Here is a 22,067-nt window from a genome sequence, read left to right on the forward strand (position 1 = left end):
TTAGCTAACTAGCTAGTTTTGGCTACCAGCCCTTTTTGTTGTTTTTGGCACTCTTCCAACCCCTTTATTAGCATGTGAGCTAGGGTAATGAAACCTGGTTCTCCGGTTAAACTTCAGCCACCATGTCCCCATTATTGTACTCGCTAGTTTTGCAGTGGAGCTGTAAGCGCTATAATATTGATAACCTTTAACTGAAGTTCAACAACTGGCTGATAGTTTCCTAAGTCTTCATGGTGGTAACTTTATCAGCAAATATAAAAAAAAAAAACCAAGTAAATGGATCTTGAGTTAAGATTATTTGGTCAAACTGACGCAGAGGCTACCTTCACCGTTGTTTCCTGTCCATCAAACTGTATCTAGATCAGCCTTTCTATGGCAAGCCCCTTAAACATTTAATCAAATATCTAATGGTGATTGTAGATAATAATTGCCCTTTGAGTAGTTAGAAAATGAAGATATGTACAATTCATGGTTCATTAGTGAAAATGTTCATTCTTGATATCAACACTTCTAACTAGTGGAAATGTTCATAGTAGATATCTGTAATTACAACTTTTACCATTGACTTCTATTCAGTCAATTAAAACAAATGGGGTTAAATATACATCAAATTCCTGTTTTGTGTTATAATGTTTTACACACTTACGGACATTTAAAGATATCGAGCAGTACTCGATGATAGTTTTTTTTAAACTCAAAGCTGAATTGACATTGTTAGCTAACTATAAGCATACCTGTCAACCCTTCCGTTTTTCCGGGGATTATCCCGAATTTTTCCTTCTATCCCGCTGTCCTCCCGTTTAAATATTTTCCCGTAATTATCCCGTATCTTTCAAAAATAAAAATAGGCCTAATTTAAAAAGGTGTACAATGGAAAAGTGGCCTCTGGTAAAGCAGGTGGCAGTATTATTTTCAACTTCAGCTGAAAAACATCAGCCGGTAAACACACAGAAGAAGAAAACAGGAACAATAACACAGAAGGAGAAGACAAAACAATATGGATGAGAGTCACAGTGAACGGGAGATCGATGGAGACGCAGTTGTTCCTGCCAAACAAGTTTACATTTTATGCAAATACCTAGCCAAATGGGAGGAGACCTTCCCTTATTTAATAAAAAGCAGAGTCGGCAAACTCATGCTATTCAGATGTTAGCATTGCCCAAGAGGCACAAAAACATACACTGTCAATGACTTAATTTGTGACAAGAATTGTTTCGGAGGCAAACCATGTGACCAAAGCTGAGGGAAAGATGTCAATGCCTTGCGCCAAAAATAATGTAGCCTTCAGCTTCTACGATGATTTCAGTCGCAGTGTCGCGGACATGTTTCCCGACTCTGCCATCGCAAGGAAGTACTCGTCGGGGAAAAAAATTGATGATAATAATTAATCAAATAAAATACATAAATCTTACAAACATGTCTGCACAAGTAATACATACTTTAAATAAACATGTATTTCCTGAATGTATATACCTGTCCCTTATGTGTTGACATTTACATTGTATGGGTATGGGATGGGTGGCTGAGAGCTGTTAAGGTATGGGCGGAGTCCGCCAGAAAATGTCCCTTATTATGAAATTCCAATGTTGACAGGTATAACTATAAGTTCAATATTGATCTAATACAACGCCTAAAACATTGTCTCACATCTAATTCCATACATTCCATACATACAGGTTTTTAGGGGCGGTTTGCATCCAACATGTTCCTTTATAGCCTTCTACTGGATTGGGCAAAAGATTAAATTCTCCTATCTAATCTCATTGAAAGAGAGGGCCAAAAAGCCTGTCAACAGCCCCTGCACTTCTTCTCCAGTAATTCCCACAATATCCCAAAACTTTCTCACAGCACCAAAACCCATTTCTATTCTCTCAAACTTCCTTTCCGCCTCAGCAGCACAGGTAATCACTTAGACTAATAATATACTCATCATGCCTTCTAATTTGTTCTCCCTTATTTCTTGTATAATTTCTTTCCTAGCTGCTTCCTCATGACCGTGCTGAAAAAAACAGCATGGAACTGATGATATAGTAAATGTTTAGCTGGTAGTGGTGCTGGTCTACCAACTAGTTCTCATTAATGATGCTGGTCCACCAGCATGCCGTTGCTGGTGAAGCTAAATTACCATTTTAGCTCATTTCTCTGTACATAAATATGCAGCCAGTACTTTCATGGACCGTGTAGTTGTAACTTCTTTGATTGTGTATTTCTATGTATGAAATAATTGAAACACAAGATAACTGAAATAGAAATTTTAGGTGAGAGATATAAAGGTGATCCTTTAAGGGAAGTAAATTAATTTACTGTAATTACTTGTCATGAAATACAACACAAACCATTATCTCCATGTTCATACAAAGGCATTTACAAAAAAAATGTAGACTGAAAAAACAACATTTGACAATATATTTTAGACATTTCGAAAGAAATGACTTGATAGCATCTCTTCAAGACAATGTATACACATGTTAATTATTTACAAACCGTAAAATGTGATGCACCTTTCTACCTTGGTAACAAACATGTGTGATATGAATACGTTCTCTTTAAGCCTCTATATTTTCTGGCCTTTCCAGTAATATGTTCTGTCACAGTCAGTCTTCAAACAATGTGCAGCAGTATAACAAATTAAATAAACAGTGTTGCTACAATCATCCATGCTCAGTGTCATCATTGTTCAATTAAAAAGTTGCGTACAATGCAGTAACATTCATCTTGGTTAACAGTTTGTTCATCATTGTCAGTTACAACAACAGTTTCATTTTAAGGCCCTTTTACAGAGTGATGTTTAGGTATCATGCTGTATTGTGAGTAGAGTTGGGTTTTCCAGACCTTGCTTTACGAACATTGTTACTGACTCTGCTCTGCCCGTGTCTGTCTCACAGTCCCTTTAATGTGAGTAGAGCGCAACGCATGAAGAGAGACCGGCAGAATGTTTAGTTCATAGATGAAAAGGCAGTCAATATAAACAACATACGAGTTGAAAAGCAAAAGAAAATTCATTGCATGTTAGAGAAAAACATAAAACTGGGATGGGAAGGATGATGTTATGAGTAGTGGACGGAGCTGCTGTAGTGTGTAGTTGAGCAAAGGAGAGACAGTCGTTGAGCTGATAACAGCTGTTCCGAGCAGAGAAGAAAACCTGAGGTCCATAGGTCACGTCCTTGTCTTGATTTGTGTGCTAGAAACGTATTAGTCTTCTCATGCCGAGACAAAACAAAAAATAAATGTATTGCTTTGCGCAGCATCATCCAGTTGAGAGAGCGCTTTGTAGTTGTTGTAGACATTTTGCATTTGTTTTTAATTTTGAATCGTTTTTCGGTTACTAACCCTAATTGTGAGATTGTATTCAGAGTGTACCCAGCAGAGCTCTGAAGGTGTTGAATGGTTCGTTTCTGGAAGATATTTTGACAGCTGCATTTTCACAAATATAATAAAGATTTCACCAATTTGAATGGGTTTCTAACAGCGTTGATGCTTTACCTAAAATATCTAACACGCTTCCCAACAGAAAGAGGTGCCAAAAAACGGTAAGATCGGCTGTTTAGCAATGTTAATTAAGTTTCCCTCAACTTTCCCCTTAAAAGGGTCCAGTGTGTAAGATTAAGTGGCATCTTGTGGTGAGGTTGCAGATGCAACTAACTAAAAACCCCTCTGTTCACCCCTCCTTTCAAAAGCCTGTAGAGAACCTCCAGCCTTCAGGTAATGTAAAGACGCGGAAGGCCCTCTCTAGAGTTTAATTTGTCTGTTCTGGGATTCTGTAGAAGCAACATGTCGGACTCCTGCTACCTATGTAGATATGAAGGGTCATATGCCACTTTTCACATATGTCTTTATTCGCCATGTCCTCGAGGGTCTGTGCGCAGCCCAAAAATTGTGACCGCCCTTAGCAAGCAAGCTGACCGCACATGCTCCCGTTTTGTTCCACACTCCAGTCCAGTGGTGGCATATGCACTTCTAACTGTTTTAAAGAAAGGTTGTGTGAGGAGATTCGCTGTTATAGTCGTTACCAACATGAATATAATTAGTCTTTAAAGGAATACAATGACAGCCGAATGGCTCTGAACTCCTGCCAAACAACGTAACATGGAGTGTGGATCAGTAATGCGCATGTGTGGAAAGACGCTATACCCTCAATTGTAGTATGAATGGAACTGCGTGCACATCCGCGCACCCTGTTTCACTGTTGGAAACTGAGCTACTCTGCAATACAAATGAAGGGAAAAACTTTTTTTTTTCATTTAAATTTACACAACAGAACTTAACAGGTTCAGCTTAACGGAATTTAAAGACCCTATAAATAACACCACCACTAAAGGTTTCCCTTACTTTTAGTGTCAAGAAGTACAAGTACAATCCATTTACAAATGTTCTCGACTTGTGCAGCGTTCCTCCTGTTACTCTTTAATCTCGGGAACCTCTGTGCTGCAGTGCTGCAGCTTTCCCCCTGTGTGCGTTCTCATGTGGCTTATCAGGTTACTACTAGATCTGAAATCTTTACCACAGGTGTTGCAACAAAACGGCTTCTCCCCTGTGTGGATCCTCATGTGGTCTTTCAAGTGACCATTGACTCTGAAAGCTCTCCCACATGTTTTACAAGAATATGGCATTTCACCTGTGTGGACTCTACCATGAGTTATCAATTCTGTAGTTCGACAAAAACTTTTTCCACATGTCTTACAAGAAAATGGCTTCTCACCTGTGTGAGTTCTCATGTGGTCTTTCAAGTGACCACTGATTCTGAAAGCTCTCCCACATGTTTTGCAGGTAAACGGCTTCTCACCTGTGTGGATTCTCGTGTGGACTGTCAAGTGACTATCGTAACGGAAATATTTTCCACATGTTTTACAAGAATATGGCATTTCACCTGTGTGGACTCTACCATGAGTTTTCAATTCTGTAGTTCGACCAAATCTTTTTCCACATGTCTTACAAGAATATGGCTTCTCACCTGTGTGGGTTCTCATGTGGTCTTTCAAGTGACCACTAACTCTGAAGGCTCTCCCACATATTTTGCAGGTTAACGGCTTCTCACCTGTGTGGATTCTCGTGTGGACTGTCAAGTGACTATTATATCGGAATTGTTTCCCACATGTTTTGCAAGTATACGGCTTCTCGCCTGTGTGGATTGATAAATGAGCGTTCAATGCCGATTTTTGAGTAAATCTTTTCCCATATGTGGTGCAAGAATATGGATTATTATCACCTGCGTGGAGTCTACTATGAATTCTCAATACTGATGTACGACAGAATCTTTTCCCACATGTTTTGCAAGAATATGGCTTCTCACCTGTGTGGGTTCTCATGTGGCTTACTAGGTGACCACTAAGTCTGAAGGCTCTCCCACAGGTGTTGCATGTAAACGGCTTCTCACCTGTGTGGGTTCTCATGTGGTCTTTCAAGATACCACTAACTCTGAAGGCTCTCCCACAGGTGTTGCATGTAAACGGCTTCTCACCTGTGTGGATTCGCATGTGGACTGTCAAGTGACTTTTATATCGGAAATATTTTCCACATATTTTGCAAGAATACGGTTTCTCCCCTGTGTGGATTCTTATATGATAGGTCAATGCTGATTTCTGAGGGAATCTTTTCCCACATGTGTTGCAGGAATACGGCTTCTTACCTGTGTGGCATCTCATGTGGCGTGTCAAGTTACTACGAATTCTAAAAACTTTCCCACATGTTTTGCATGCAAACGGCTTCTCACCTGTGTGGATTCTCAGATGACACTCTAGTGATGATTTATACTTAAAGTCTTTTCCACATGTGTCACATTTTAAAGGCTGCTTACCTGTGTGAGTATCACAGTGCATCTCTGACAGGTTAGGGTTGTCTACATTGTTTCTGTGATTTATGCTTTCGTGATGTAGATTCTGTAGATTTAGCTCTGCATTAGTTGAGCCTGAGTCTCCATGCTTGCCTCCTTTCTGATCTTGGCTCTCAGCTACATGAGAGTTGTGAGAGAGGAGCTGGTGGTGACTTTCCTCATCAGTAGGAGTCAACATAAAGGTATCAGTCTCCTGCTTCAGTACAAGCTGCTCTCCCTCCTGACTGGTGCAGAGTTCCTCCTGCTCCTCTTTAATCTGTGGAGGCTCTGGGTCCTCTTGGTCCAGACTGGAGTTCCTCTCCTGAACACAGAGCTGCTGGTCAGAGAGAACCTCCTCCTCCTTACAGACATGTTGCTGTGGGAGCTCTGGAGGGACAGAGAACAAAAGGAATAGGATACTACTGTGGTGGCAAAGTAAACAAATGCAGACAATGGAGCAAATTAATACCAGTTTATATTTAAACACATGGAATTATATATAAATCTAATTCCTTTGTTTGTGTTATCAAACTTAGAAAAGTTCTACACACCTCATGTGAACCAACAAGACACATTATGAAATCTCTTCCACATGTTTTCCATGTAAAATGCTTCTCATGTGGACAGTCAAGTGACTTTTATAATCTGAAATATTGTCTAAATGTTTTGCAACATTAAGGTGCCTTATCATTTCTTTCTTTAGTTTTGATGTCTTAAAATGGGTTTTTCATAAAAATGTTTATCTTTTGTGCACGTTTATTCTGGTGACTTAAATTTATTTGTTCATTGTTGTCATTTTCAGAATGAAAAATTACATTTATTGTTGCATACATTTTTTTGTCTGTGCTGTGTTAGTCTTGCTCTGTGAAGCACTTTGGGCAGTATGTATGAATGTATGAAAGGTGCAATATAAAGGAAGTTGAGTTGAATATTGCTTCTCACCTGTGTGGAATCTTGTATGATGATAGGTCAATGCTGATTTCTGAGTGAATCTTTTCCCACACGTGTTGCAGGAATATGGCTTCTCTCCTGTGTGGCCTATCATGTGGCGTGTCAAGTTACTACGAATTCTAAAAACCTTCCCACACGTGTTGCATGCAAACGGATTCTCCCCTGTGTGGGTTCTCAGATGTCTCTCTAGTGATGATTTATACTTAAAGTCTTTTCCACATGTGTCACATTTTAAAGGCTGTTTACCTGTGTGAGTATGACAGTGCATCTCTGACAGGTTAGGGTTGTCTACATTGTTACTGTGATTTATGCTTTCGTGATGTAGATTTGGCTCTGCATTAGTTGAGCCTGAGTCTCCAAGCTTGCCTCCTTTCTGATCTTGGCTCTCAGCTACATGAGAGTTGTGAGCGAGGAGCTGGTGGTCACTTTCCTCATCAGTAGGAGTCAACGTAAAGGTATCAGTCTCCTGCTTCAGTACAAGCTGCTCTCCCTCCTGACTGGTGCAGAGTTCCTCCTGCTCCTCTTTAATCTGTGGAGGCTCTGGGTCCTCTTGGTCCAGACTGGAGTTCCTCTCCTGAACACAGAGCTGCTGGTCAGAGAGAACCTCCTCCTCCTGACAGACATGTTGCTGTGGGAGCTCTGGAGGGACAGAGAACAAAAGGAATAGGATAATACTGCAGACATGCGAGCAAATTAGCACCAGTAACGCGATATATTAAAACACATGACGTTAATATATCACGTTACTGGTAAAATCAGTAATCTGTTTGCTGTCATTACGTTTTACGCACCTATCCTGTGTAACTTTATTTCGGGTTTCCAAACGACATCCAGCAGTCTGCGCTGACGGTAGATCTCTGCCTCGTACTCGACGACAGCTTTCTGAAAAACTCCGAATATTTCTTCAGCAGCAGCATTTAGTCGCTCGTTGACAAACTCTCTCAAACACTCAACTGAAGACATTGTTGCTTAACTACAAGTCAAATATTCATCCACGCAACGACTACAACATCGTCTCTCAGCTAGTTTCATACATCCAGAGAGCTGAGCTAACGCTAATAGTGCCTGTACTGTTTACTTCCGCTGGATGGCTGCTTCTTCTTCTTCTTCTTCTTCTTCTTCTTCTTCTTTGGTGTTACGGCGGCTGGCAACCAGCGTTAAATTGAATTACCGCCACCTACTTTGTTGAAGGATGGACAAGAATCATCTATCCACTTAAAATAAGAAAAATAAGAAGAATATGCTTAACTGAAAACTAAATTCTATCGATCAGCTCAGTTTCTTTCAAATATTGGACTAGTCTCCCTAACCCAATATTCAATACATTTTTAAGACTCAGTTCTTTCCCTCCAAGCCTCCCGATTTCTCTTTTTAGTGTTTCTCGTTCTCAACATTATTTCTGGCAGTGAAAAATCACATGCTTCACTGATTCCTCTACTTGTCAGTGCTCACATAATCCCGAGGGATATTTCCTTATGAAGTGCAGTGTTTTATTAAGTCTGGTATGTCCTACTCTCAGCCTTGTTAAGCTGTTCTCCTCTATAGGTAATGTGCAAACACGTGACAAAACTGTGTGACGTATGCGTGCAACGCCATTTTGGTTGGAAAACAAATCAACAATGGCGTCTAAAGCCAAAAACAACAACAACACAACTCCCAATTCTTCAAAGTATTTTGACTCTCTGGAGTCCTCTGCAATGGCAAGATTCAGAGAAAAAGTCCAAATTTGCGGACTTGACCCGTACACGCTAAAGTCGTTGGATTATATTGAGGATTTAGATTCATTAACGCCGATTGAATATCCGGATATTGTGAACTATCTTGTGCTACAAACATCGTGGGCAACCAACGCACAAATGAAGGCATACAAGAGCTTAGATGCTTATAATTTCTTTGTTTCTGGCTGGGTTGGTAGTCTTCTTACCAAACCACTGAAAGATGACAGGGTGCTCGTCCATGCCCGTGTAAATCCCTCGCAAAGAGCTCGAGATACACCGCTCAAGCCGTGGTTTGTGAGTGAGAAGAGCGGCGATGTTATCCTCGCACACTGTGATTGTATGGCTGGATTAAGCGAAGCATGTTCTCACATTGGTGCTTTGCTTTTCGCAAGTGAAGTAGTCTCAAGAATAAGCAAAACAAAAACACTGCACAGAAGAAAAGAGCAAATGGCTGCCATCACATGTAAAGAAAGTGTCTTATTTACCAGTCAGCGATATGGATTTTACCTCGGCCAAAAAAAGACCGTTTCTCCTGATGACGAAAACACACAGTGTTCAGGTATATCATAAGCACAAATGTTTAATGTAAACATTGAAAACATAGCTTTAGCATGAGCTCTTACCAGATATAAAGTGGACGCCACACACACCGGTGAATTGTGCTTTTTCTTCTGTTAAATCCTTACGATTTATGTTGCTAAACCACAGTTTACGGCGTTCAGTAGACAGCAATTCATCCCTCTTTTGTGGATCGTTGTTTTTGATGATTTTAGGAAATCTAAAGAACAGTTTCTCTGGGTCACGAGTAGCGTCATGACCACAATTATACACTGCGCACACGATTGGCATTTTCTTTCAATCTTAGACATTTAAATACAAAGAAAATTACGAAGCGTTGCAGCAACTCACACGTGAACGGGCGCAGTCTTGGTTGTATATTCCAACCAACATGGCTGACTTACGGGTTGGGAAATAAGCGTGACGTCACATGCACACGATCTATAGTGCTCCTTCTAGCTGTCCTCATTGTGACTTCTCGCTGTAATGCATAAAGTTGTCGTCCTGTGTTTCCTGTATCCCAACTGTGTTGCCACTCCTTCTTTTGATTATTCCTTTGGCTTCAGATTTACTGAGTGCAATGTCCATGATTTCTTTATGTCTCAGAGCATGTTTGGCTAATGCGTCCACAATTTCATTAAGGGAGAAGTATCTTTGTAGTTGGATGTTGATCTTCAGAATGCTCTTGAAGATTTGCCCAGTAATGCATCATTAACTGTTTGCGTCTAATAGTTAACGGCATTTCACCCATCTCAACCTGTAGAGCAGACTGGAGTAGTTTAGAAAGCACCACAACAAAGTCTCAAACCGTGAGCTTGTACCACCTACAACTTTTTTATTTAAGTTTTTGCAGCTGAACCATAAGAAACACACCCATAATCTGATCTAATCAGCGATAGATAAATATTTTTAAAGCTCGTTTTTTGTTATAATCATCGTCTGTTTATTGCATGTGGGTCCTCCTTTACCCCACCGTAACAGCCATTCCCTTTTCCCTGCTTTGCCTTTTTACTTTAAATATAATTTCTCCAACCTTTGCTTGTGCTTGCTTATATTTAATTAAATTCTGAAAATTACGAGTTCTTTTTAGAATCCTGAGGACTTTATTCCTTTGTTCTTCTCAGACTCAGATTGTGAAACACTGTTTTTTGGCTTCAGCAGAAACTTTTTGTTATTGTTTGCAGAGTTTGACAACATCATCCCAGTATTAAGATAATCCTGCTTTTATTGAATGTATTGGTTGGCTGCATTGCATATTGTATGTTCTGGGTGGGATGACAGATTAATAAGCAGACGTGCTTTTTATGACTGGATGTTGCTTTTCATACTTTGCGGTAAAAGTGGCTCTCCTATTGACTTTGTCCTATCAATGTGGATCTCATGTAGAAAATAGTGAAGATCACTGCCTTAAAACCTGAGTCTCCTCAGCAGATAAAGCTGCTCTGTACCTTCTTAAACAGAGCAGCAGATTTATATGACCAGTACAGGTGTTGGGGGAGAATGATGGCGCCTCCTGAAGTCCACCACCAGCTCTCTGGTATTCCCTGCGTTGAGCAGGAGGTGGTTCCTCTGGGGCAGTGGTCTTCACTATTTTTTACGTGAGAGCCACATTAACAGGACAAAGTCAATAGGAGAGCCACTTTTACTGCAAAGTATGAAAAGCTACATCCAGTCATAAAAAGCATGTCTGCTTATTAATCTGTCATCCCACCCAGAACATACAATATGCAATGCAGCCAACCAATACATTCATTAAAAACAGGATTATCTTAATACTGGGATGATGTTGTCAAACTCTGTAAACATATTTCTGCTGAAACCAAAAAACAGTTTTTTTTTGCCTGAGCCAAAATCCATGTGATCTCAAAAGATGTCTCAGTTAATCGTTCAGCTGTATTAGTTGTCCTGTGTACGAGCCTTTGTTGTCCAGAAACAGAAGAAATCTGCTCTATTTTTTTTTACTAATTTCTCTTCCAGGTGCGTAAGTTTCGTTGAATTTTGGATGCATCGTTTGGAAATGTCCCTCCAAATGACTTCTCTTGAAACCAGAGCGGGTCTGTTTGCACATTAAGCACAAAGGGTTCGACTCGTGGAGGACAAATACAAATTCCTCTGTCCACTTTTCTTGAAATTTCCTTTGCTCGTTTTGTATGTCTCATACCTTTCTTTTTTAACGGGAGCACCTGTTGTTTGTTTAAATATCTTGTTTCAAGTCTATATTTGCATCTTTTATCAATTATTATTATCTATTATTTGTAGACTAATAGAGCAGACACTTTCAGTGTTTTAATGGGTTGTATGTAATAGCCCTGCTTGTTTTGAGCGTTTTTATGAAATATCTGTATTGACTGCATAATCATATCTATCACCCCTTAATTTAGCCTCCTGCCATGCAAGCCACCAATTAAAGTTTGGCGAGCCGCAGGAAGCTCGCGAGCTGCGCAATGAGTAACACTGCTCTGGTCTGACTGATCAAATCTGTTGAAGAAAATGTTCAAGTCATTCATCTACTTTAGGTCCCTTTTGGGCTGAGAGTCTGGCTCCTTGTACCCAGAGATGATTTTGAGGCTGTTGTAGCAAAAGTCTGTCGTCCGGGCCAGAGGTCAAGGCTGGACCTCTTTCTCAAACACTTTTAATCTACAGTATTAAGCTATTGAAGTTCTTGTCTAGTTTAGTTTCCCATCGTCTAATTTTCTCCTATCAATAAATCAAGGGTCACCATTTGTCTCATTTTCTCTTGATTTACACCTGCATCCCTGGGCATAATGCTTATCAAACACTTTTCCCTGATAAAGTGGCGCTGGCCAATGATGTACTTCTTTGTTCCCCAAGTTCACGGTTCCCCCCCTCCCCTAGGGCGCTAAATATTTTTTTAATAAGTTGATTGGGGCCTGAGGCTCCTCCATGAGCTCTTAAAAACCTCACTTTCAGCAGTATTTCTCACCACATCTGCACTTTCCTGCTGGCTCCCACCTCTCCATTCAGATATACATTTGATGTCCCATAACCCAGACTGTATACATTGAATATCATACCTCATTGTAATTTTACACATTATCATCATACATGTTTAATAAAAAATACTTTTGCTAAACATTAATGTACTACAACAAGGCCTCTCCAGACACCGCTGACATTCTTCTGCTGCAGCTGCTCCTCCATCTTCTTCCTGTAGGTGTTCTTTTCCTCTCTGATCTTCCACCTTAGCTCCCTCTGAACAATCCTCAGCTCTTCCTTGTTACCTGACCTAAAGGCTCTCTTTTTGTCTTTGAGGAGAGCCTTTATCTCAGGATTCATCCAAGATTTGTTGTTTGGGAAACATCGTACAGTCCTGGTGGGTACAACGTTATCCACAAAAAAGTTTATATAGTCTGTGATACAGTCTATAAGGATGTTAATGTCCTCCCCATGAGAGTCCGTGAACACATCCAACGCAGTTGAGTCAAAACAGTCTTGCAGGGCCTCCTCAGACTCTGTGCACCAGGGGTTCTCAACGGAGGCGGTAGCGCTCCCCAGGGGGCGTTCAGAGAACCTCGGGGGGCGCTGGAAGCAATACTTTAGAAAGGGGTTGTTTGTGTGTTTTTCGGGGCCGTTTTTGTGTACGGCCCGCGAGGTAAAGGTTTTACATACAGGGGAGTGTCCGGGAGCGCAGCATCCTACCTTAGAAGTCAGCACATAGGTTTTTTTTATTACTATTTCACATAAAGCGGAGCGTCCTGGAGCTCGTGTATCCGTGGCGAGGGCCTGACCATTTCCGTTTTTAACCTTTATTAGAGCCTCTTCTTGGGCATGAATTTTGAAAAAAATAAATCCTGAAAGTTTTCCCCCAAAAGAGGCTCTTAAAAAACGCTAATAATTGTTTTAATTCATGCCGAAGAAGAGGCTCTAATAACAGTTAAATAATTAGGGGGAAAAAAGTGGAATTTCGCCGTAGAGTGGGGACAAAGCGCAAATCTTTTAACCGTTATTAGAGCCTCTTTTTGGGCATGAATTAAAATCATTAGCCTTTTCTTCTGTATATTTCCCACGTTAAAAGACCATCTTCCTGAGGGCTCCACAGGCCACCGACTCCTTCAAGAAGAGCCTAAAAACCTTTATTTTCAAAAAGCCTTTCCGTAAAATCTTATGTCTGTTGTTGTTGTAGTTGTTGTTTTTGTCCTGCATTTTAGCGCCTTGAGATTGCTTTTAGCTTTGAAAGGCGGTTTATAAATACAATTTATTATTATTATTATTATTATTATTATTATTATTATTATTATTATTATTATTATTATTATTATTATTATTATTATTATTCTTCTTGCGCATGAATTAAACACATTATTAGCCTTTTCTTCTGTATATTTCCCCCATTAAAAGACTCTTTTCTTGGGCATGAATTAAACACATTAATAGTCTTTTCCTCTGTATATTTCCCCCGTTAAAAGAGACTCTTCTTGGGCATGGAATAAAACCATTATTAGCCTTTTCTTCTGTATATTTCCCCCGTGAAAAGACCCTCTCTTGGGCATGCACATTAAAAGCGTTTTAATGGGCTTATTTAATCTGACACAGGGCATATGTTGCCTGTGTCCATCCTGTGGCCCTGGCATACATATTCAATCAATTCGTGAGTGCACACAGGCGGTGACATATTGCAGGAATTTAGTACTTCCAATGTGACATGACAATGCAAGTGTCACCACATTGTGTGCGATGGCAGGAAGTTACCCTTCAAATCGGGTCCATGAAGCAGAAGATTTGCTTACTTCTAGAAAAGAACAGATTAGGAGCTTCTAGTAATGCTGTTACTAGAAGTAGTTTTCAATCAATATCTTCAATATTTTCCTTTGATCCATTCTTATTTCACATATATATTTAAACATTTCCCATTTTGCACTGCTAAATACCCTTTCCCCCGATATTTGCCCTTGCTTCATTTTCTTTGTAGTAATAGTCTACATAACTCTGGAAATTGATCACTACCTACTGATGTTTTTTCTGATACATCCCAATCACATATCTCTGCGAGATTCCCAGAAACTAGGGTTCAATCTAGTACTGAAGTGTTCCCTGTGTGTACATCTAATCTAGTCCCTCTCTACCATCACCCGCAGCCTTTTCTTCTAGCAGTTCTTCAATTATTGTTTACTTCCGCTGCATGGCTTCTTCTTCTTCTTCTTCTTCTTCTTCTTCTTCTTCTTCTTCTTCTTCTTCTTCTTCTTCTTCTTTTCTGAGGTTTATTGAGTGTTTGCAACCAACGATTAAGTGCATTACTGCCACCTCCCCGATTGGAGTGTGAAGCTATAGATTGGCAGGAAAAACAAAATACATAAAATTAAAAGATCAAAAAAATTAAATCCTCATGGACATAAAGTTGGATGTCGGGGCAGGAGACGCATTTCCTCCAGTTACGCGTATGTCAGTCATTTAATGAATATACTGTGCCCCTGGACCAACACAGCTGGCCGCTTATGGAGCTCTTTTACTATCTTTATTCAAAAGCATGTTTTTCAATTTGAGAGCATGCCTCCTTGATTTCACTTGATTTTGTATTGTTTTCCCCCAAAACCGTGCCCTCACACTCAGGCTGCTTTTGTGCGCATGTGAAACGTCTACGCTTGGATTTCTCCTCTGCTCTTGTATTTTTGTGTAATAACCCTGTCAACATTCCCCAACCAATGAAATGCCAGGTGTGGTGTTGACCAATGAAATGTTGCCAGATGTGGCCGATATGAGTCTAAAACATGTCAAATGTGTGTCTTGTTAAGACACACATTGGTGGCCTTTGTTGGTGCGGTAGGCGTGACCACACCTCTTGGCACAGTTTCATCTTTGGTGTCCTGATTTGGTACCTGTTGTACCTGTGGTACATTTATTAGGAACTTACACTACATTTAGTATACCTATTCGAACTTACACTACATTATGTATACATGCTGAAAAGTAAATCTCTGGTCAGTGTCTGAGCCTGACACAGAGTGCTAAAGTTTTACCATAACATCTTCTCAGTCTGAGGAACTCTCAAGGTCTTCTCATGCCGTTCAACACAACACCTGCTATGATAGCGGAAAGGGCATCTTTTCTTACGCATACCTTATCTGGTTATAGTCTAAACAAAGCTAGCTCCCTGCACCCTGTGTGCCACAGTTCAAATCACTCTGTGTGGGTACTCTTTTTAATCATGGACATGCATATAATTCTGATCAAAAGTATAAGAATATAACATCATACATAGTAATGCTTATGGTACTTTAATCAAGGTATAAAAGTACAACAATATACATAGTAATGTGTATGTTACATGGATTAAGATATAAAAGTACAACAACTTACATAGTGTACAGTACATAAATCAAAGTATAAATTGCAGTGTACATCTAAGATTAAGCAAGTGATACTAAGATTGATGATAAATTCATGATTTCCACAAACCCTTCTTACAACCACATTGGAAAATCACTCCACTAATTAGACCAGGGGTAGCCAACCCCGCGGGCACTTGGTCGCCCTTAGGGACTACGTGAGTCGCCCGCAGGACATGTTCTAATAATACATACCTGTCAACCCTCCCGTTTTTCCCGGGATTATCCCGTATTTTTCCTTCTATCCCGTTTTCCTCCCGTTTAAATATTTTCTCGTAATTATACCGTATTTTGAATCTTTCAAAAACTTTTTTTTTAAAAGTGTACAGTGGTAAAGTGGCCTCCGATACAGCAGGTGGCAGTATTGTTTAACTTTAGCTAAAAAACATTATCCGCCAGTAAACACACAGAAGAAGAAAACAGGAACAATAACACAGAAGAAGACGAAACAATATGGATGAGAGTTACAGTGAGCCCAAGAGGCACAAAACACACACTGTCAATGACTTCATGTGTGACAAGAACTGTTTCGGAGGCAGACCAAGTGACCAAAGCTGAGGGAAAGATGTCAATGCTTTGCGCCAAAAATAATGTAGCCTTCAGCTTCTGCGATGATTTCAGTCGCAGTGTCGCGACATGTTTCCCGACTCTGCCATCGCAAGGAAGTACTCGTCAGGGGAAACAAAAGCCACACAACTCATTAATCATCAAATACATTGATGATATTAAGTAATAACTAAAATACATAAATCTTATAAACATGTCTGTACAAGTAATAAATACTTTAAATAAACATGTATTTCCTGAATGTATATACCCGTCCCTTATGTGTTACATTTACATTATATGGGGACTGGGGGCAGTTAAGGTATGGGCGGAGTCCGCCAAAACATTTCCCTTATTTTGAAATTCCAATGTTGACAGGTATGTAATAATAGCACTAGTCACCATGAAGCTCTGTCTAAAATTTATATTGAATTGTTTTGCTGTTTAAAAAAAACAATCAATAACACTTGAATTATTCTTTATTTTAAAATGACAATATTGAATATTTATAATTTAAAAAACATGTATGTTTTATGTATACTCTGTACCCTGTCTGGAGTTCAATTCCACGCACAAGCTAAATCTCCATTTCCCTTTTCGCTGAGACAAGCTAGCGGGAGCAGCTACGGTGGGGCGCTAGGTGCATTTTTACGCTAGACATGGCAGAAAAGCGAAAGAAAACAAACAATTTTCACAATGACTGGGAGGAAGAATTATTTTTTACAACAGTGAAAGAAAAGTGTGTATGTCTCATTTGCAGGGCGACGGCAAAGCGGCACATTGTGGAGACACTTCGGTACGTGTCACAAAGCTGCCATGCTAACTAACTAACTAACTAACTAACTAACTAACTAACTAACTACCCACCTGCAGCACTGCAGGCAGAACAAGCCGAGAGTTAAAGGCAGCTTTGGGCAGCAGCATCTTTTTTCACGAGGGCGGTGAACAGAAAGCATTGAAAGCTTCTTTTAGAGCTGCACATTTTTTTTAAATAAAGAACAAGAAAACCTTTTCGGACGGAGAGGTGTTGAAAGGTGCAATGATGTTATTGAAAACACTGTTCAAAGATGAGAAGAAAGGTTCCGATGTTATCTCCACTTTCTCCGATGTTACAAAGTTAGTGTTTGTACAAACAGCATATGATTTGAAGATGTGACAGTTAATGATTTCCTCATTTTTGTTTTACAGAAGTGATACTTTGTACTAAGATATAACTGGTGTGATTTTGAACAAAATGCTACAAATGTTCTCATTCATACAAAACTGTCAATAAAGATATTTACAAAAATATCAGAGATGTGATAACTCTGACTTTAAAATGTTGAAATATATTGAGAACATTGTAGAGAGAAGTGGATAAGGGTACAATTCACATATTCATGCGTTTATTCTTTACGTTGTTGTGACGGCATGATCTGTCGATGAGTGTTAGGGTGCACATGTACTCCAAAAATAGACACAAACATTTAAGAAAATACTGAGAAAAACAAAAAGGCTAGTACAGCCTAAGGAGAGGTTTTACCCCCTGTAAGATATAGGTGCCGACTATATTTATATTAAAATATATATATATTTATGGTCAGAATAACATATGGATGAAGTATTTGTCATTACCGCAGAAGAAGTGTGTCAATTACATAGAATGAACTTAAATAACCTATGGGTTATCTTAAAGTTAAATATGTTATCTTTTATCATTTATTTGCTTGCTAAAGTACTGATATATAGTAGTACTTGTGTTAAAGTTAAATTAGAGTACAGGAATCTTTAGTACTCAGTCGCCTCATAATAACCATTATTTTCTTCCATTGATTGGAACTGTGTGTGAAGGGGAGGTACAGGTTAATTTTAACAACTCCCAAGAGAAAATAAAATAAATATTGTATTTGTATCTGTGATAATTGTGATTATATGTTTTATGCATGGTAATGACATGGGTTTAAGTTCTTCTTCTTTTTATGAGTTTACAAAGGTCATGCCTTATGAATAGGGGACGTAACAGGTTTATGGTCAACTGAGATCTACTGCCTTGCTGAGGCCGGTAAGACACCACTTCCTCTGTCAATAGGGGCTTTATGTGCTACTTTCGGTGACAGCTGATGGAAGGGATGTATGTAGAACAAGATAAGCGTTACGTAAACTTTTGACCTCTGATATATGGTTTAACTGCTATTCACAGGTTTTGGTTTTTGGAAGAAACAATAGAAAAAACGTTCATCGAGAACGCGCTTGCATGTCCTGTGCAAGATGCGTAAGAATGAGCCTTAACATATAAGGGGATGTTTTTGATGAGTTCAGTAGGCCGATAGTGATGGGCAGCGGAGCCCTAACACGCTTGACATAAGATACCACGATTCTTAAACTATAGGGAGACACATGAAACTCTGGCGAGGTAATTACATTTGAATTAACTAAGAGCTTTTAGAGATCAATGAAGTTACAGAATTGTAAACGAGTTTTGATCATTGGAAATAACCAGTTGCATTTTCAAGAGAAATCAAAACGGAAACGTAATACTTTAGCCGCTGGAGCTAGAATAAACAGAAACCAAATTGACCATCAATGAACCTGAACTGAATAAGTGGACATCCAATAACCAAACACTTGGAGTAAGCCATTTGAATAACTGTCATATTGTAAACCGTTCTTTATTTTGATTCTTTGTATTACATTTTTAATAAACTTAAACATATAGAAAATAAAAGCATTGTGAAAACTTGAGAAAGTCCTTCCTTTCACTTTTCTTCAATCGAGAGGACCGCAGGACACCCAGAGAGAGGAGTCTTTTCGTGGGACCTTGCTGTGGCCCCCGCAGGTAAACATCAGTTTTCCATACTACGGCTGACACACTACTGATTTTCCAAAATATTGTATTGTAATATTGCGACAGGTGCTTTTTCCTCCGCTTAGAGGAAACATGTCGCTCACCTGGCGAGAGTCTCAGGTTCTGACGCTGACTGAGAGTGGCTCGCTTCATTGTTTGTGCTTTTAAAAGTTGTGTGAACAGCTGGAGGTACTAAGGAGAGGCGATAACGGGGCAGACAGAGCTTGAATAATAAAGTGTATTTATTGCTGGTTCTGCCACCGTCCTCCCCATAGCCAGATTCCACTGTTCAATATTGTATATTTCCCCTATACGTTACAACATAAATAAATAATGTTGCATGTTTAAATATATCTGTTTCCTACCATGGTAAATCAGTTAATAATCATTGTGAGGAATAATTAACATTAGCATGTGATCAGACAGTCTCTTCACATATATGAATATTTATTATGATTATTATTATTAGTGATAATATTATTATTAAAGGTGAACCGTGCAACTATGTTATTCCGGAAGTTTGTATCAAACAAGTAGCCCTTCGTATTATTCAGTACCCTTGAAGTAGATCTCAGTATCAAAAAGGTTGGTGACCCCTGAATTAGACCATCACTGGACTTTGGTGCATTTACACCTGTACTTTCATGTAAATAAGCACTATCCCATCGCAATTCAATCACCTAACATACATTTTAATGCACGTTGTAAAGGTTAAATGATCCCTCCAATGTTTGTTCTCTATCAGCTCCTGAGGGAAAAATGTGGCCCTTTAGTTGATAAATGTTCCACTATATTCACCACTAGCTGTGTCTGTCTGCTGTTTAGTGCTGAGCAGGTAGTGTAGAATGGGGCTTGAGAGCTTTTCCACAAAAACAGCTGGCTGCTGTCGATGAAAGTGACGCTATGAATGCGGATTACAGAGAACCAAAACAGTAGAGTTGTGTGCCAAACAGATGAAACTCCCTCAGTTACTTCATTGCTGAGGCAGCGTATATAAATAGTGGATCTAACACTTATCACAGTGTAATCCTTGAAGGTTCTATGTGTAGTTCCAAGCCACCTGCTCCAAAGAAATAGGGGGCAGTATTTCACCTCTACTACTGGGTCCATACAATCTGAATTCATCAATCATAGAACAAAATAATCAGTTATTAAAAAAGCCAACAATAGCATGTTAACCTGTTTATGTTATAGTTGTAGTAGTTTGTCATATTTATTGTATTCTAAGCTTTAGAGTATTCTAGTATATTCTTAATTTTGTGTATTGTATTCTACAGTTATATCTCTTTTACTCCTGTGTGAGTCAGACAGTCAAGTCTGTCAGTTCATTAGAGCAGACTGCTGAAACTCAGAGCCGGTCCAAATATCTCTGCTATTTTATGATCTTCTCATGGAGCTTAGATATCTGTGTTTACTGTGGCACTGTATGGTCCGTGTAACGTTATGTTTGGATAGTTTGTATGTTGTCTTGGGTCTGGGCGGCAGTGATGAGCGATCTCATGTGGATTGTCAAGTGACTTTTACTTCTTATATGAGAATTTAATGATGATTTCTGATTGAATCTTTTCCCACATGATTTGCATGTAAACAGCTTCTCATCTGTGTGGAGTCTCATGTGTTCTTTCACGTGACTTTTATTTCTGAAAGCTCTCCCACACGTGTTGCATGCAAACGGCTTCTCCCCTGTGTGGATTCTCAGATGTCTCTTCAGTGATGATTTATTCTTAAAGTCTTTTCCACATGTGTCACATTTTAAAGGCTGTTTACCTGTGTGAGTATCACAGTGCATCTCTGACAGGTTAGGGTTGTCTACATTGTTTCTGTGATTTATGCTTTCGTGATGTAGATTCTGTAGATTTAGCTCTGCATTAGTTGAGCCTGAGTCTCCATGCTTGCCTCCTTTCTGATCTTGGCTCTCAGCTACATGAGAGTTGTGAGAGAGGAGCTGGTGGTCACTTTCCTCATCAGTAGGAGTCAACGTAAAGGTATCAGTCTCCTGCTTCAGTACAAGCTGCTCTCCCTCCTGAGTGGTGCAGAGTTCCTCCTGCTCCTCTTTAATCTGTGGAGGCTCTGGGTCCTCTTGGTCCAGACTGGAGTTCCTCTCCTGAACACAGAGCTGCTGGTCAGAGAGAACCTCCTCCTCCTGACAGACATGTTGCTGTGGGAGCTCTGGAGGGACAGAGAACAAAAGGAATAGGATAATACTGCAGACATGAGAGCAAATTGTGGACGGCCCGTTGTCATGTGATAGTTTTTCATTTTCAGAGAGGTTGTATCTTGCCCTGTGTTGTTTAGTCCGCCATGATGGAGTTGTTACGCAATGCCACATGTCGTTAGAAAGCTTAGAATCTCGTCTATTTAGTGAGCAAAATGTGAACTGCTGAAGCTTTAGACATGTGACAACCATGGTTTTATTTTTTACAAATGTTATTATTTATTCATAATTGTATTTATTAATTATAAAATACAAAATAAACACAAAAATATTATAAACATGTTTTTATACTTCACTTACTTTGTGTCATTACTACTGACAGGGAATATTGGGTATATAATAGTTATTTATAGTAAAGGCCATTAGTTATTTGTCGCCTTTTTAATCAATAAATATTATAATATCTCCAAATGCAGCTTGTGAACGCCTGGTGTTACTCTTAGAAAAACCTGTCTAATAAGTTAAGTTGTTGTGCCTTTGTTCTGAAATTTGAACCTGAACTTAATAACACTTGGTGTTATGTTCCCCTGGTGTTTTCCAGATCATACCAACTATACCCATCTTCGGGCATCTTTTTCAACAACAAACGTCCGGCGGAGCGTATTTTCTTCAAATTCAGTATATTCAGACCACTATTACTTAGTACCAGAAGCACTTGGAGTAATTATTTGTTTTGCAAGAACAATAAGAGAATTATCTTTTGAATGAGACCAAAATCATGCATCTGGTGCAAATGGTTGAAGAGCAGCTTTCAATTTACTTTGGGTATGTCGTTTGGAGGTATTTTCGGGTAAATTCCCCCACCCCTTAAGAGGTTAAATATAAATCAAATTCCTCTATTTTGTGTTATAACGTTTTACGCACCTATCGTGTGTAACTTTATTTGGGGTTTCCAAACGACATCCAGCAGTCTGCGCTGACGGTCGATCTCTGCCTCGTACTCGACGACAGCTTTCTGAAAAACTCTGAATATTTCTTCAGCAGCAGCATTTAGTCGCTCGTTGACAAACTCTCTCAAACACTCGACTGAAGACATTGTTGCTTAACTATAAGTAAAATATTCATACACGCAACGACTACAACATCGTCTCTCAGCTAGTTT

At 39.4% G+C, this 22,067-nt stretch overlaps 1 protein-coding gene across 4 annotated transcripts; it reads right to left on the reverse strand.

The window, feature by feature from the left end:
• Positions 1 to 2,950: 2,950 nt before the first annotated feature.
• Positions 2,951 to 6,012, reverse strand: LOC115013683 (gastrula zinc finger protein XlCGF8.2DB-like). Of its 4 annotated transcripts, none has more exons than XM_029440141.1 (2): positions 5,459 to 6,012; positions 2,951 to 5,374 (listed from the first exon to the last, which is right to left on the reverse strand). In XM_029440141.1, exons 1-2 carry the CDS (start codon positions 6,006 to 6,008, stop codon positions 4,398 to 4,400), a joined length of 1,527 nt encoding a protein of 508 aa, XP_029296001.1. In that variant the 5' UTR covers positions 6,009 to 6,012; the 3' UTR covers positions 2,951 to 4,397. The 4 variants fall into 4 exon arrangements, with proteins under 4 accessions (XP_029296001.1, XP_029296024.1, XP_029296010.1 ...); XM_029440164.1 differs by having other exon boundaries at positions 2,951 to 4,758; positions 5,266 to 6,012; XM_029440150.1 differs by having other exon boundaries at positions 2,951 to 4,847; positions 4,932 to 6,012.
• Between the last annotated feature and the right edge of the window lie 16,055 nt (positions 6,013 to 22,067).

This window comes from Cottoperca gobio, chromosome 1 (assembly GCF_900634415.1).
Source record: "Cottoperca gobio chromosome 1, fCotGob3.1, whole genome shotgun sequence".
NCBI classification, from domain to species: domain Eukaryota; kingdom Metazoa; phylum Chordata; class Actinopteri; order Perciformes; family Bovichtidae; genus Cottoperca; species Cottoperca gobio.

Bases quoted from the DNA above. Each gene is read 5' to 3' on its own strand.
- LOC115013683 (XM_029440141.1), bottom strand. From the start codon at position 6,008: ATGTTGACTCCTACTGATGAGGAAAGTCACCACCAGCTCCTCTCTCAC. The intron at 5,375-5,458 runs GTGAGAAGCCGT...GAACCCACACAG, and splicing joins CCACATGCGAATCCACACAG to GTGAGAAGCCGTTTACATGC.